Below are 12,676 nucleotides of genomic sequence, written 5' to 3' on the forward strand. Positions count from 1 at the left end.
ATACAGATCAGCAGCAGGCCACATTCCTGCTGCAGCCCGGCTCTTCTCTGTAACCATGGCGTCCAACCCATCTGCTCTCTGTGGCTGTTAGCAGGGAGGGGGGGTTGGGTGTGGGGCTTCTGTGTGTGTGTGTGTGTTTGTGTGCGTGTGATGAAGCTTAACACCGTGGACCCTCAGTCTTAATGCTCAGCTTCCTCTGTGAGTTTGATTGTGTGCATTATGTGGCCTGGAGGTAGATGGGGGGGGGGGATTAAGTGAAGATCCTCAACAGCTCCTCAGAGCTCCTGAGCACCTTCACGATTATAATGCAGCTTCACGAGGAAGGTCCTCCGTAGGATCCACCTCTCTTTGATCGTCTTCACACCCTGTTACATGTTCCCCTGCACTTCAAAACCATGACAAATCAGTGTGTAAAGATGCGTTCAGACAAAAGGCCAACACGAGTCTGCGTGATTACATATTTAGTCAGTGCAAGTTTTTATAACTGAAGCGAGAAATTAGTGTTTCACTGTGCTAGAAAATCCTATCAGTATTGACGTCCTGACGCCCTCGGGTTGCATCAGAATTGGTGGATCCCATTTCCATTCAAACTAAACAATTTAAACGTTTTGCACACAAACCTGACAAAGCATGGCTTTTGACTTTCTACAAATCTGCATCATGATTTCATATTTTGGCTTCCCGACCCGTTTATACTTATTTAATCCTAGCAAAATCTAGAGCTCTGGTAAGCTGGTTTGTGATTTCTTTTCATGGCTTCTTAATGTCTAATTTCTTCATGGTCAGCAAGCTGCCTGCCAGCCTTCATAAGCCCACATCACACCATGTGTCATTTCTACTACTAATTATAATGCACGTTGTTCAGGACATCCTGTTTCACACAACTTCTTGGCTATTAGCCCCCACCTCCTCCTGCCCTGAGCCCCTAAATATCCCCTCACATGTGTTCCAAGTTACCGCCCTCACTTATTCCTGTCTTAAAAACTTCTCACAGTTTTGAGTGATCAGCAGAAAGCATGTGCTGTTTTAGGAAACCAGGTGAGGGTTAATGATTAAGAGAGCGCCTGTGTGGAACGTCCAGACGCTTCACTGACTTAAAATTAGACACCAATGGGAAGAGCAAAAGAGCAAATTACAATATCAAGAATACTTTTGCTGGATAGAAAGATCAAATTTGAAGCTTTGGCAACATCTTAGACGGACCGTTGGGTCTGAGAGGGCTCTCTAAGAAGAGGCCTCTTCATGCGATACAGCTGAGAGAAAGGAGAGACTGTAAACAAATCAGTCGTGTCGTTTTCGCTTGCTGCCTCCTCTCATCAGAGCTGCTGAATAAAACATACACAAGACGTCTCGGCTCCCTGTCCTGCTGCCTGTTACACCTCCACTTTCACATAATGAGAGTTAGAGCTTAAGAATCTTTTGGATTAGCCAGCGCCTGGCTAGCGCTTAAGCCTCAACAACCCCCATGATCTCAATTAAAAAGTTGTGCCTTCAGCGAGGTTTTTGCACCCACTATTTTCCCCCCCAGTGGGGATGACTTAGTGTGAAGTGGTGGGTGGAAACACTTTTAAATGCCCCCCCTTTTCTTTATGTTTCCTTCTTTCTGCAGATGATCCAGCTGACCAGCGTACTTGCCTTATCTGTGGAGATCGCGCCACAGGCCTGCACTATGGCATCATCTCCTGCGAGGGCTGCAAGGGCTTCTTCAAGCGCAGCATATGCAACAAGCGTGTGTACCGCTGCAGCCGTGACAAGAACTGCGAGATGTCACGCAAGCAGCGCAACCGCTGCCAGTACTGCCGCCTGCTCAAGTGTCTGCAGATGGGGATGAACCGCAAAGGTAAAGTGTGGACACCTAGCACGGCTTTCACTTTTCATCTTGACACTTCATGCAGTTTGGAGAATTTGAACTGTAAATGGCATTGAAGTCCTCTCCATTAAAATGAAATAAAAGATATTCAAAATGTATGTTTGACTTGCACATTAAATAGAAGGAAATAATAAGTTTTTTATATATAACAAAGAATCCTATAATCTGCCATCCAGTCTTTATAGAACCTGATCATCTGTGTGGTGGGCGAACAGATCAACACATGTTTGGGTGATGACTCCTCCTGCTTGCTCCCTTATATTTCTCAGCAGTGTCACTGCCCTCAGTGGAAAGGCTTTTTATTTATTTTATTTTTTAGCAACGTGTCACTGAGGTTAAATATCTCTTTTTTTAAGAATGTCTTGGAAAGACGAGCAGCATCAAAATAGTGCCGCTTCAGACATTAAGCACAATACCTAAACATTAAAATGAAATTGCAAAATAAAAAAAAGTTCATCATTCAAAACATCTACAGCCAGCTGTACTTGTACTAGGACTCTCACATGCATCCAGTAAGATGAGCTCCCAAAGATTGAAATGATTTTTAGCAGGCGGAGCAGCGTACTTGAACGCTCTTTTTCACAGTTCAGTCGAATGTTTAGCGACAGTTGGTAGGATAAGTCCTGGGAGCTGAGGCAGTAACTTCTCATACTTACACAAGCCCTTTTACACAATTCAAAGTAGCTGCTTATGTTTTAAAGCCCTTAAAGCACTGATTTAGATGAAATACAGAAATATGTACCTACAGTTCTTTGGGTACACATACAGTTCAGTGTTAAGCATCAGAGTAGAGCTGCAGTTTGCCCTCATGGTGTAAGGTGTTACTTATTTCCATATGGATATGCTGCCCCCTAGTGGAGGAAAACTATAAGTGACCCTTCAGTGCTGCTCCAACCTGATGGCCTCATTTTGTATGATTTATTCTCCAAATACTTACTGATAAAAGCAAGCTTGTCTTGACACTTGAAATAGATTTGCCTACCTCCCAGTTTTTAACAAACCATTCCCACACAAGAGAAAAAAAAACATGTCTGTCTGCCAGCAGAAACAGGAAAAGTTATGTTCCAACTTGGGAGAAAGATCACATCAGAGATTATTCATGAAGCAAAGCCATGCATGATTAGTTTCAGCCACTAGGTAGTGCTATGATACTAACCGTGGGTCATGTTTGTTAAACCACATGTACGTTTCTGATCTTTCTTTCTGTCATGCAGCAATCAGGGAGGATGGCATGCCAGGAGGGAGGAACAAAAGCATCGGGCCTGTTCAGGTAAACTTGATGTTCGATGATCACCTGAAACGTTGTTTTTCTGACATTCACTGACCCCTCTCGCAGCTCAATCACTCTATACATGTTTATCTGGCTCAGACCCAGAGTCAGCTTGTTGTTGTTGTCAGCATGAATGCATTCACAGCACAAAGCATTCACTTAAATAACTCTGAGCTGGAGTGTTGTAATGCTAATGATTTAGGTGTAGGTATAGTCGTGAAGCATGTAATGAGAGTGAGCCCTGACCTTGCTGTATCATCAGTGTAATCATGTAGCTGCTGATTATTCCCCATTCATCGCCGGCTTCATTATTAACACTTAGCAAGGGAACAAATGGTCAGGAAAATGTGTGACATGAGGCTAAGTGCCACTGAGACACTATTCAGTGGAGGAGGGAGCTGGTCAATTAATTCCAGCTCATTTCAGCGTGTCAAAACACAGAAACGCCTTTTCATTAAAGGTGGCTTTGTTTGGAAGCCTGATGAAAGGAGAACATCTTTATCATAATGTGGAATGAATCGCTGTTTCAGTGTACGGCAGGAGTGAAATGAAAGTGAACTGACCCCAGCTACAGATGCAAAACACCACACTTCCTGGCATGCTAATGCATTCATACATGGCTTTTGTTAGTGTTGTCTCTGTGTGGACCCACACAGATTCTATTCTTTTAAATGTGTGTATCAGCCAATGAGCTACACACACACATCCCTGTTTGCCTCTCTTCTTTCATTCTCCCGCTCCCTGCTTCATTGTGTGATTGCGTCCTTGCTCCTCAATGTTTTGGTGAAAAGCAGCTAGTCAATGCTAATCAATTGAATCGAGACACACAGTACTTTTGGTCACATGCTGTAACCTCCTTCTCTGTGTGTTGTAGATCACAGAGGAGGAGATAGAGCGGATCATGTCGGGGCAAGAGTTCAAGGAGGATGCCCCGGAGCACACCTGGGGCAACAACGGTGACAGCGACCACAGCTCTCCCAGCAACGGGGCCTCTGAGGGCAACCAGCCGTCACCCGCCTCCACTCTGTCATCCAAGTGAGTCGTTCATCTCATCCACTTCTCCTCGCTGAGCCGACACTCGCCCCACCATTGAGATAATGAGCCGGCCCTGACAGTCTAACACCTCGTTCCCATCTCACCCAGTCTTTAGTTAAGGTTTTCATTAGCCGAAGAATGCCTGAATGTGCAGCTCCTCAGGCTCACTGATGATAGCAAACACAAAGAACGTGCTGCACTATCTGCTGTTCTTGCTATGGAGACGAGCACATTGTCTATCTACATTCATCAAGGACAAATATTGTCTCAGTACTCTCATGACAGCATTTATTTTGGTCTCATTTAGTTATAAACATTAGGGTTTATCTATGAGCCACATAGTCTGATAGCTATTAAGAGAAATACATGTTTTATCAAATGAAATCTGAGCAGAAATGAACAACAATAACAGAATACCTGTGCAGTTAAAAGTACAGTTGCAGTGGTCAATTTTATGTTATATTAATATTTGCTAATTAGTTTACTCATTATTTGAGTTTTGACTTAAAAAAAACATTCTAATGATCTAACTGTGCACATAGGGGTCTTTGCCTTTCATTTAAATTAAACTTACATAAGGTTGTTTTTGTATCAACAATGTATGAGACAATAAGTTTGTTTTTCAGACCATTTTCCTAACATCAGGAGCATCCCCCTAACCTCCTGAATATCCCAAAGTAAACAGATCTGGTAAACAAATGAGAAATCGTGCAAATGAAATCAGCATTTCACCCAACTAGCTCAGAGATGACCACGCCAAACGTCCCAATATCTCCTCTAACTGTTAAATCTGAAGTAAATTTACTCCCAAAAAGATCAAATATCTCTATGATGCACAGTGTTACAACTTGTATGTTTAACTTTGGGGTTTCACTTTTTGTCTGGATTTACCACCAATTCATCTCCAGAATATTTCAGGTCTGGGACAAGTGTAGCCTAGTTTAGCACAAACAATGGAAGCAGAGGGAAACTACTAGCATGCTTTGTATGAGACACAAAGATATACAACGTATCAATCATCCTATCTGTCTGTGGGAGCATGTTCTACACATGTATTCCCAAAATGTCAGACTACCCCTTTGATTGAAAAAAATGTATAATGTCTGCTAAATTCTTACTATGTGTAACCTTTGACCTTTTGTGCTTCCAGTCGCTCTGTAGAGATGAACGGCTACACGGCAGCCCTCAGGGACCAGTACATCAACACCTCCATGTCCACACACTACCAGCTGCTGCCTCACCTGTTCAGCTACGCTGCCCAGTCTGGCCTGCTGGCCCCCCAGCCCCGCAGCATCTACCCGCAGTCCCACCCACTGGTGCTGCAGCTGGTGGCTGCCGAGGACCTGGCCCCCCTGGCAACTCCAATGCTCATAGAGGACGGGTGAGTCAGTGCATACACAAGATACTATCTACACATTCTGTCGAATATCATTCATCATGTGTGATTCAAAGACCATACCACTGAATTTCAATCCATTCTTTACAAACTGCGAGTTCTGCATTACATTATTCATCAGTTGGGTGTAAAATAAATAAAGTCTAGTTATTTAATTAGCAAAAAATGCTTTAAAACACAAAGTATGTTAATTATTTATTACCCAAGTAGTTTCTGCTAAATGTTTATATAAATATCCAAAAAGTCCAAATAGGATTTTTAAAGTCTAATTTATTCTCTGTTATGCCTGACCCTAACACCAAAGCAGCCAGTATGTTAACGATCACAGCACAAGAAAACACAGAGGGAGCAAAACAGGAGCCATCTTGTGGTTCAAACTGTCACTACCTCCTCTCTGTCCTGTCTCACAGACCACAAAACCCGAGCTGTATTATTTTGCTTAGTCAGGAGAAATTAGGAACTTTTTCATCACAGGCAAAAGGGCAAATAAAAAAAACGGCTGGAAAAACGATTAAAATATACCGGATGATGAGTCAGTCTCCACTTCCACATCATCAGACTTACTACACAACTGAACCTCTGAAGACAAAAGCTTTGATATTTTAATTATGATGCAGTTTCCACCATGTTGGCTAATAACTACTTTTTTACCCTCATCTGGCCTATTGTCGGGTATCATTCAAGTCCTTAGTTTGCTGGAGTAGCTATGTAGGCATTGTCACCTTAACAATGAATATGCATTCAATAAAATTGCATCATTTAGGGGGTGATTTGGTTTAACACACTCCTTTGTGTTTTTGTGTGTGGCAGGTACAAAGTGACACAGGTGGAGCTGTTCGCCCTGCTGTGTCGCCTGGCAGACGAGCTCCTTTTCCGCCAGATCTCCTGGATCAAGAAGCTGCCGTTCTTCTGTGAGCTCTCCATCGAGGACTACACCTGCCTGCTCAGCTCCACCTGGCAGGAGCTCATCCTGCTCTCCTGCCTCACTATCTACAGCGCACAGATCTTCGGAGACCTGGCTAATGTCACTGCCAAGTACACCCCGTCTGACGACGAGCTGCAGGGGTGAGTGACAGAGACCTGGAGGGGGAAAGATGTGTCAGAAAGCTACTGCAGGTGGTTTTATTGGCCAAGTTCGTTGGAATTTGAGAAACATTAAGATAATTAGAAATTGCTCTTTAAATTTGGCTTGAAAAACACACTGTCCCAAGACCTAACGCTCTATAATTATTCTTTAACCATCAAACAAAGAACGTAACTTACTGAAGGTGTGCTTAATGCTCAAAGATGCACTGATGATTATTTCTATGTAAACTTTGGCTCAAATGAATATATGTAATATTAAAAAACGTCATCAACTCTGAGGAGTATTCTAGCATTTTCAGCTCCTTGTACTTGTTTTGCTGTGTTGGTTATGTGCTTGTTCTATTTCCAGCCTCAATAGGCAGCTGAATTTAGTATCAGATTCAGAAATACTTTATTAATCCACAGGGGGAAATTCAGGAAAGGTGGCAAGGTGCATCTGTAATTCATGATGACTGTGATATTAATTGGAATGGTAATTTTGGCTAGTGAAAAACTATCTTTAAACAAAATGTAATTAGCATGAAAATCAACCGAACAAGACCACATGGTAGGCTTGCCCTAAAGCATACCCTGCTTTATCATCTATTTTACTATGAATTGGACCAGACTACCGCTTCCTTTACAAATGGTATGGTAGTTACACATGATTCCTTCATATGTGTTGGTAATATCTCATCAGCAGTGACTCATCTTACCTCCTACCCCTCTTTTGTGGACACTATCGCACCATTAACTTAGAAGAGATAATTAAACATTATATTTTACCTCCGGGAGCTTCGCCAGTTCATTAGTTCACTGAGAAGAAAGATAGATATGAGAGATTAAATGCACACTGCATCAACAATCCTCTACAGAGGCGAGACGTTCCACTCTGTGAGCTCAGTATCTCCAAAAGATTTCTCTCTGACAGCAGGGTAGAGTTGTTGTTGGACGAAGGCCAGGGGAGCAGTCCGGGACTCCTCAGGACAGAGCTGTGGCTAGCACTGTCTGCCATGTGAAATAAACGCATGTTCCACTCTGGGTAGAGAAGGATGTGTGGGGGGGTTGGCTCAGTGTAAATCAGACCAAATTATCTGACCTCATGACATGCATTCTCCTAATATACGGTGCTGTTATGATTGTTTAGCAGTGCATATTAGATTTACAGTGGCACCTTTAGAGTTTGGGAGAGAGATTGTAACAGTGGGAGCCAGAGAAGTCAGAGAAATGAGGTTTGATGTGTGAAATTAAACTTTATGAATGTTTCTAACTCCTAAAAGCAGCGGGATCAGCGAGACATTTGTTAAGCACTCTGAGTAGATCTGACTTATTCCCTCCCTAATTTTTGCCTTGTTCATTGAAGCCTAGAAGCTTAAGATAATGGGGCTTTAGGGATTTTATATTTTTTGACTCTTTTGAATTTCATCACAGTGGATTTAAGTTGAACATGAGGACAGTAAACCTATTAAAACCAAGTCTTTCATCTGTTTTGTTTGGAGAAAATGGCTTCAAAAGGCCCAAACTCTACACCTCTAGAGACATTTTTATATCAATATGTAAGTTACGTAGCACATTATGGTACATTACATTTTTGCAACATAATTTGACAAGTCTGTCTGATTCTTCAGCTTCAGCGAGGACGGCATGGAGGTGATGGAGAGGTTGATATATCTGTTTCGCAAGTTCCACCAGTTGAAGATCAGTAACGAAGAGTACGCCTGTATGAAAGCCATCAACTTTCTGAACCAAGGTAACACGGCAAGCCCAGCTATGTCCGAGAACAAGCCGTTACTGTTTTCCCCACATGACTCTCATTTTGTTCGTATCCCTGCAGATATCCGAGGTCTGTCCAACATCTCCCAGCTTGAGCAGCTGAACAAGCGCTACTGGTATGTGTGTCAGGACTACACCGAGTATAAGTACCCGCACCAGCCCAAACGCTTCCCTGAGATCATGATGTGTCTCCCAGAGATCCGCTGCATTGCAGGTAAGGCCTCCGAGTGCTCTATAGTGGAATCCTAAAAAGTAGTATTCTTTTAACCCATCTGCAAAGAGAACAAGGCCTCCTTTCACATCAGAAATGCAATTTATTTTTTGTTGTCATTTGTTTTTACTTAATTCAGACCTTACAGTTTGAGTTATTGTCAGTGTTTTCTTGAAGCTGTTGTCTGATGATGATGCGGCCTCTGGTGTAGCCAGTGACTATCTGGATAACCAGGACCTGGCTTCTCCATCCAGCCTCTGGTCATGGTTTATGGTCCTACTTGGGACTTGAGGCTCGAGGATAGAGTTTGCAGACATTTATCTGCACTCGTATCAGGATATCTTTTTATGGAGATGGAATAAAGCACTGGTGTGGTGGAATAGACTGCATATGTCCAATTAAAAGAAGCTAAGCTAAGCTAACATGCTGTATTTTGGGTGTGTTTGCAGGGAAGCTGGTGAATGTACCTCTGGAGCAGCTCCCCCTCTTGTTCAAAGCAGTCTTGCACTCCTGCAAATCCAGCCTGACCAGCTACAGGACCGGCCCATCGCCCTGCGTGACCACCTCCTCCGGGAACTAGACCCCCCGACACCAAGTGGAGGGACTGGTCTCCCCTCTTGTGAATGTGACAAGCAGCTAGTTTGTTTTTTGTAACTTTTTCTTTATATATTTATTACACGACAGAGCTGAATGTATGCTGATTTACACTGTGCACATGCTTCTGTACAAAACAAATGCTCGTAGATGCATTGGTCTTTGGAGTTTACAAGTGTGTATCCAGTTTGCTCAATGTGTCAGTGTTGCTATTGTTAGAGCTAGACTTTAAAAGAGTTTATTTTATTCAGACGGGGGCGGATAAACACATGTGACGAGTGTTGTGAGACTACCTCAGGAAGATGTTGTTGCTATTTTCAGGTACCTTTTCTTGCTGTTAAATGAAAAGTTGCCCAGTCTAAAACCAAATCCCTGCGGATGCTTTGGCACCTCAATCAGAGACTGAATGTTCAAAGGAGCTGCATAAATCAAAGATTGAAAAACAGTGTTTTGTCACACTGAGAATGCAAAATGAATTATCAGAATTGAGCGACTTTATTTGCATGGACTCTCAGAAATCCTGCTTATGGGAGGCAGTCTTGTCAATTTAACATTCCATGAGTTAAGGTGACAGTTGTTAGATCTGTAGGATCTTCACTGAAAAAGGAGCATACGGGTATTTTCTACAATCATAGACTGGGGATGTAAGGCTTTATTGCAGGGGAAGGGGAGGATAGCTAGGTTTGCTGTTTTTACTTTTATTGTTTTTCTTTTTTGACCAAAGTGTTATGCAATGCGTTTTTCAAACACCCATTGATGGGTAGGAAGCTGATAGCTCCACAACGAAAAGATTTCTTATCAATGAAGGATCAGAATAAGAAATGAATCAATCTGTGTCAGAAGGGAGAACCCTCTGCTGGACAGACGAGTATGTTGCTGTATTTCATTCTAAATCCTGCTAAAGGTGCACACTTGATTCTCGAGCACATGAGTGTTGTGCAGATGTGAATCCCAGGCTTTGTTTTCTCACTCTGATTCTGTCAGATGGCTTGTTTTTGTGGGCTCCGCAGCCTTCAGTGCCAGGAACTCGATGCATTGTAGCTTTCTATCATCACACTGCCAGGCGTTTTCTGTCCCCAGTGCTGGCTATGTTTGGTTAAAGGGGTAGTCCGTTAAAACTTGTGATTTTTGATTTATTTAGAACAAACCAGAAACGCAACACCTGAGACCGGTGAGAGGTCAAAAACCAAAATGGAATCGACTATAGCTTGATCCAGTCTGAAAGAGAGAAGAATAACCGGAGTAGATAAACGGTGGTAAACACTCAGTGTTTGCTAGCGTCTGTTAGCTTATCAAGTTTCAAATCAATTTGGGAAACCCCGGATTAGAAACCAGGGCGTCCATTCAAAAGTCCCTTTGACCAGTTCATGTCAGTTTCACGTCTTTTCAGGTCCAATCTAAATTTTGCACAGACCCAAGACCGGACTTTGTTCAGGTCTGGTCCTTCGGGTTTTACTGGCTAATGTTGACCAAAAGACCAACAGATGAGGTGTTTAATGAACATCAAGTTTGCGGATTATCACTTTGACCTGGCTAGGAGTGGATTCAGTGTGGTTGATCCAGGCTCGGTTTAGAGAATTTAGGTGACTTACCTCCATCTTGCATACCCTCTGTGACAGATATGCACATGTTTAAAAGAAGCCATAGGAAATGGTCTTTATTTTTGAAGTATGAGATGATCATTTCAAACCGCTTGACGTGTCTTCTTGGATTCCTCAAGTTTTTAGCCGTTTCACGATGACAAGAACAATTAGAAATGCAGACAAAATGCAGTCCTCGCAACGACTCTCTTTTTTGCACACAACGGTGAGGTTCGGAGACCTTGACCCTTGACCTCGGCCACTGCCCACCCAGTGTGTTCCTCTCTCTCAGGTCCCTGCCGACCTGGATCTAAACAGGGTAAAGTGAGTGTTATGTATTGCATTCAGGAGTTCCTCAGTGACCATGCTGATGTACTTGTAGTATTAGTAGATGTAGGTTCCAGGACATTGTAGGTCCTCTGTAGAAAAAGGTTTTTTTCTTTTCCACTTTATTTCCCTCAAGGTCCCCGCCCCGCCCTCCACCCCCATCATTCAGTGACAGTGGATGTAGTTTGAAGGTGACACATGCAGGGTGGATGTCTCTGTGTGCAGCCTTAACAGCACCACCAGTCTGATGCAGTGTTCCTCTTTAAATGTTTCAGTTAGCCTCTTTTCATCTTTGATTTTTATACATTTTCATGTACCTTTGTAGTTATTGTGAATGTTTTGGGTTTTTGTTGTTTTTCACATATTCATTGTTTTTGGGGGGAGTGAAGACAGCCCTATCATTTTCTAAACTTTGAATGAATTCTTGACTTTTTTTGGACATGATTTTTAATATCTCATTCCCTTGTCCACAGTTTAATTTAGTTGAAAAAGCATTACTGTGGTGATGTCGGTCTCATTTTATATGGACAATACTGACGCCCTTTTATGTCTGTTTTGAATCATTTTACAATGTGATGTTTTGGAGCCACGTGAGCGTCCAAACCTGAATGAAATTACACTCAGTTTCTACCACTTGGATTCTCAGAGCAGCTTTGCTTGAAGTGTGGAAAAAAAGTGCATCAACCATCACGCAGGCTTCTGGGGTTAAAGGCTCATTCCACCTAAATTGCAAACTTAATTATTTTCTCACATACTTTTAGTGGCATTCAGATCCGGGTTTCAGGATATCCGTCTCTGAAAACAAGAATGACATTATGATGAGTGTCCACTTGTATGCAAACTAACCATTACGCTTTTAACATCATAGACATGCCCTACATTACAATTATTGTTTTAAGCTTTTTGTCTTGATTTTAAGACTGATTTTAGGCCGCCAGCTTCTCATCCGGCCAGGGACCACATAGGAGCCATGTAACATATTAACAGTAATGTTTATTAATATGCACTGTCCCTGTTTCGAGTAAAAAAAAGAATTTGTCCCCATGAAAACTGCCCCATTAACAAGTGACAGGGACACAGAGATGTGGCTGTAACATTTTTAATAAGGGAATTGGTTGCTACTGTGATCACCATAAGTGAACTTCCATTTGCCTCCATTGTTTTGGGGCAGAAATCTCAGAGACGGATATCTTAAAATCTAAGCAGATGAAGCTGCTGTTGTCTGTCTGCATGGCCTTTAAAGAATGTGAGAACTGTTTTTGTTTTTCATCAGTTGACCCTTGAAACCACATAATCTCAGGGATATGTAATTTTATGTAACAGAAGCCTGAGTGATGCGATGTAACATCTAAAGGAGAAAAATTTCCTGAAGTCCCTTCTCACTGCTGAGAGGAGCTGCCATTGGCTTTCATTAGAAAACAAAAATAAGTAAAGAGAGTTTTGCACTGATGTTAAACGATCCCACCTCTCTGTACAGACACCATCTGGAGGAATGTATGCTAATACTAAGAGTAGCAATAGAAGAAGAGAAAGGGTTCAGGGTGGCCAACAACAA

At 42.4% G+C, this 12,676-nt stretch overlaps 1 protein-coding gene across 2 annotated transcripts in view; it reads left to right on the forward strand.

Annotated features, from left to right (window-relative positions):
• nr6a1a (nuclear receptor subfamily 6, group A, member 1a) overlaps positions 1–9,200 on the forward strand; it is a 78,638-nt gene extending 69,438 nt beyond the window's left edge. For both annotated transcript variants that reach the window (XM_069683656.1, XM_069683657.1), the window contains 8 exons: positions 1,610–1,840; positions 3,085–3,140; positions 4,015–4,175; positions 5,326–5,556; positions 6,382–6,636; positions 8,265–8,386; positions 8,471–8,623; positions 9,070–9,200. In XM_069683656.1, coding sequence (XP_069539757.1) covers positions 1,610–1,840; positions 3,085–3,140; positions 4,015–4,175; positions 5,326–5,556; positions 6,382–6,636; positions 8,265–8,386; positions 8,471–8,623; positions 9,070–9,200 — 1,340 coding nt within the window. The remainder of the gene's footprint in view (positions 1–1,609; positions 1,841–3,084; positions 3,141–4,014; positions 4,176–5,325; positions 5,557–6,381; positions 6,637–8,264; positions 8,387–8,470; positions 8,624–9,069) is intronic.
• The last annotated feature ends 3,476 nt before the right edge of the window (positions 9,201–12,676 follow it).

Source organism: Semicossyphus pulcher, unplaced genomic scaffold (assembly GCF_022749685.1).
Source record: "Semicossyphus pulcher isolate SPU_LCO1_2020_fin unplaced genomic scaffold, fSemPul1.0.p SCAF_6, whole genome shotgun sequence".
Taxonomy (NCBI): domain Eukaryota; kingdom Metazoa; phylum Chordata; class Actinopteri; order Labriformes; family Labridae; genus Semicossyphus; species Semicossyphus pulcher.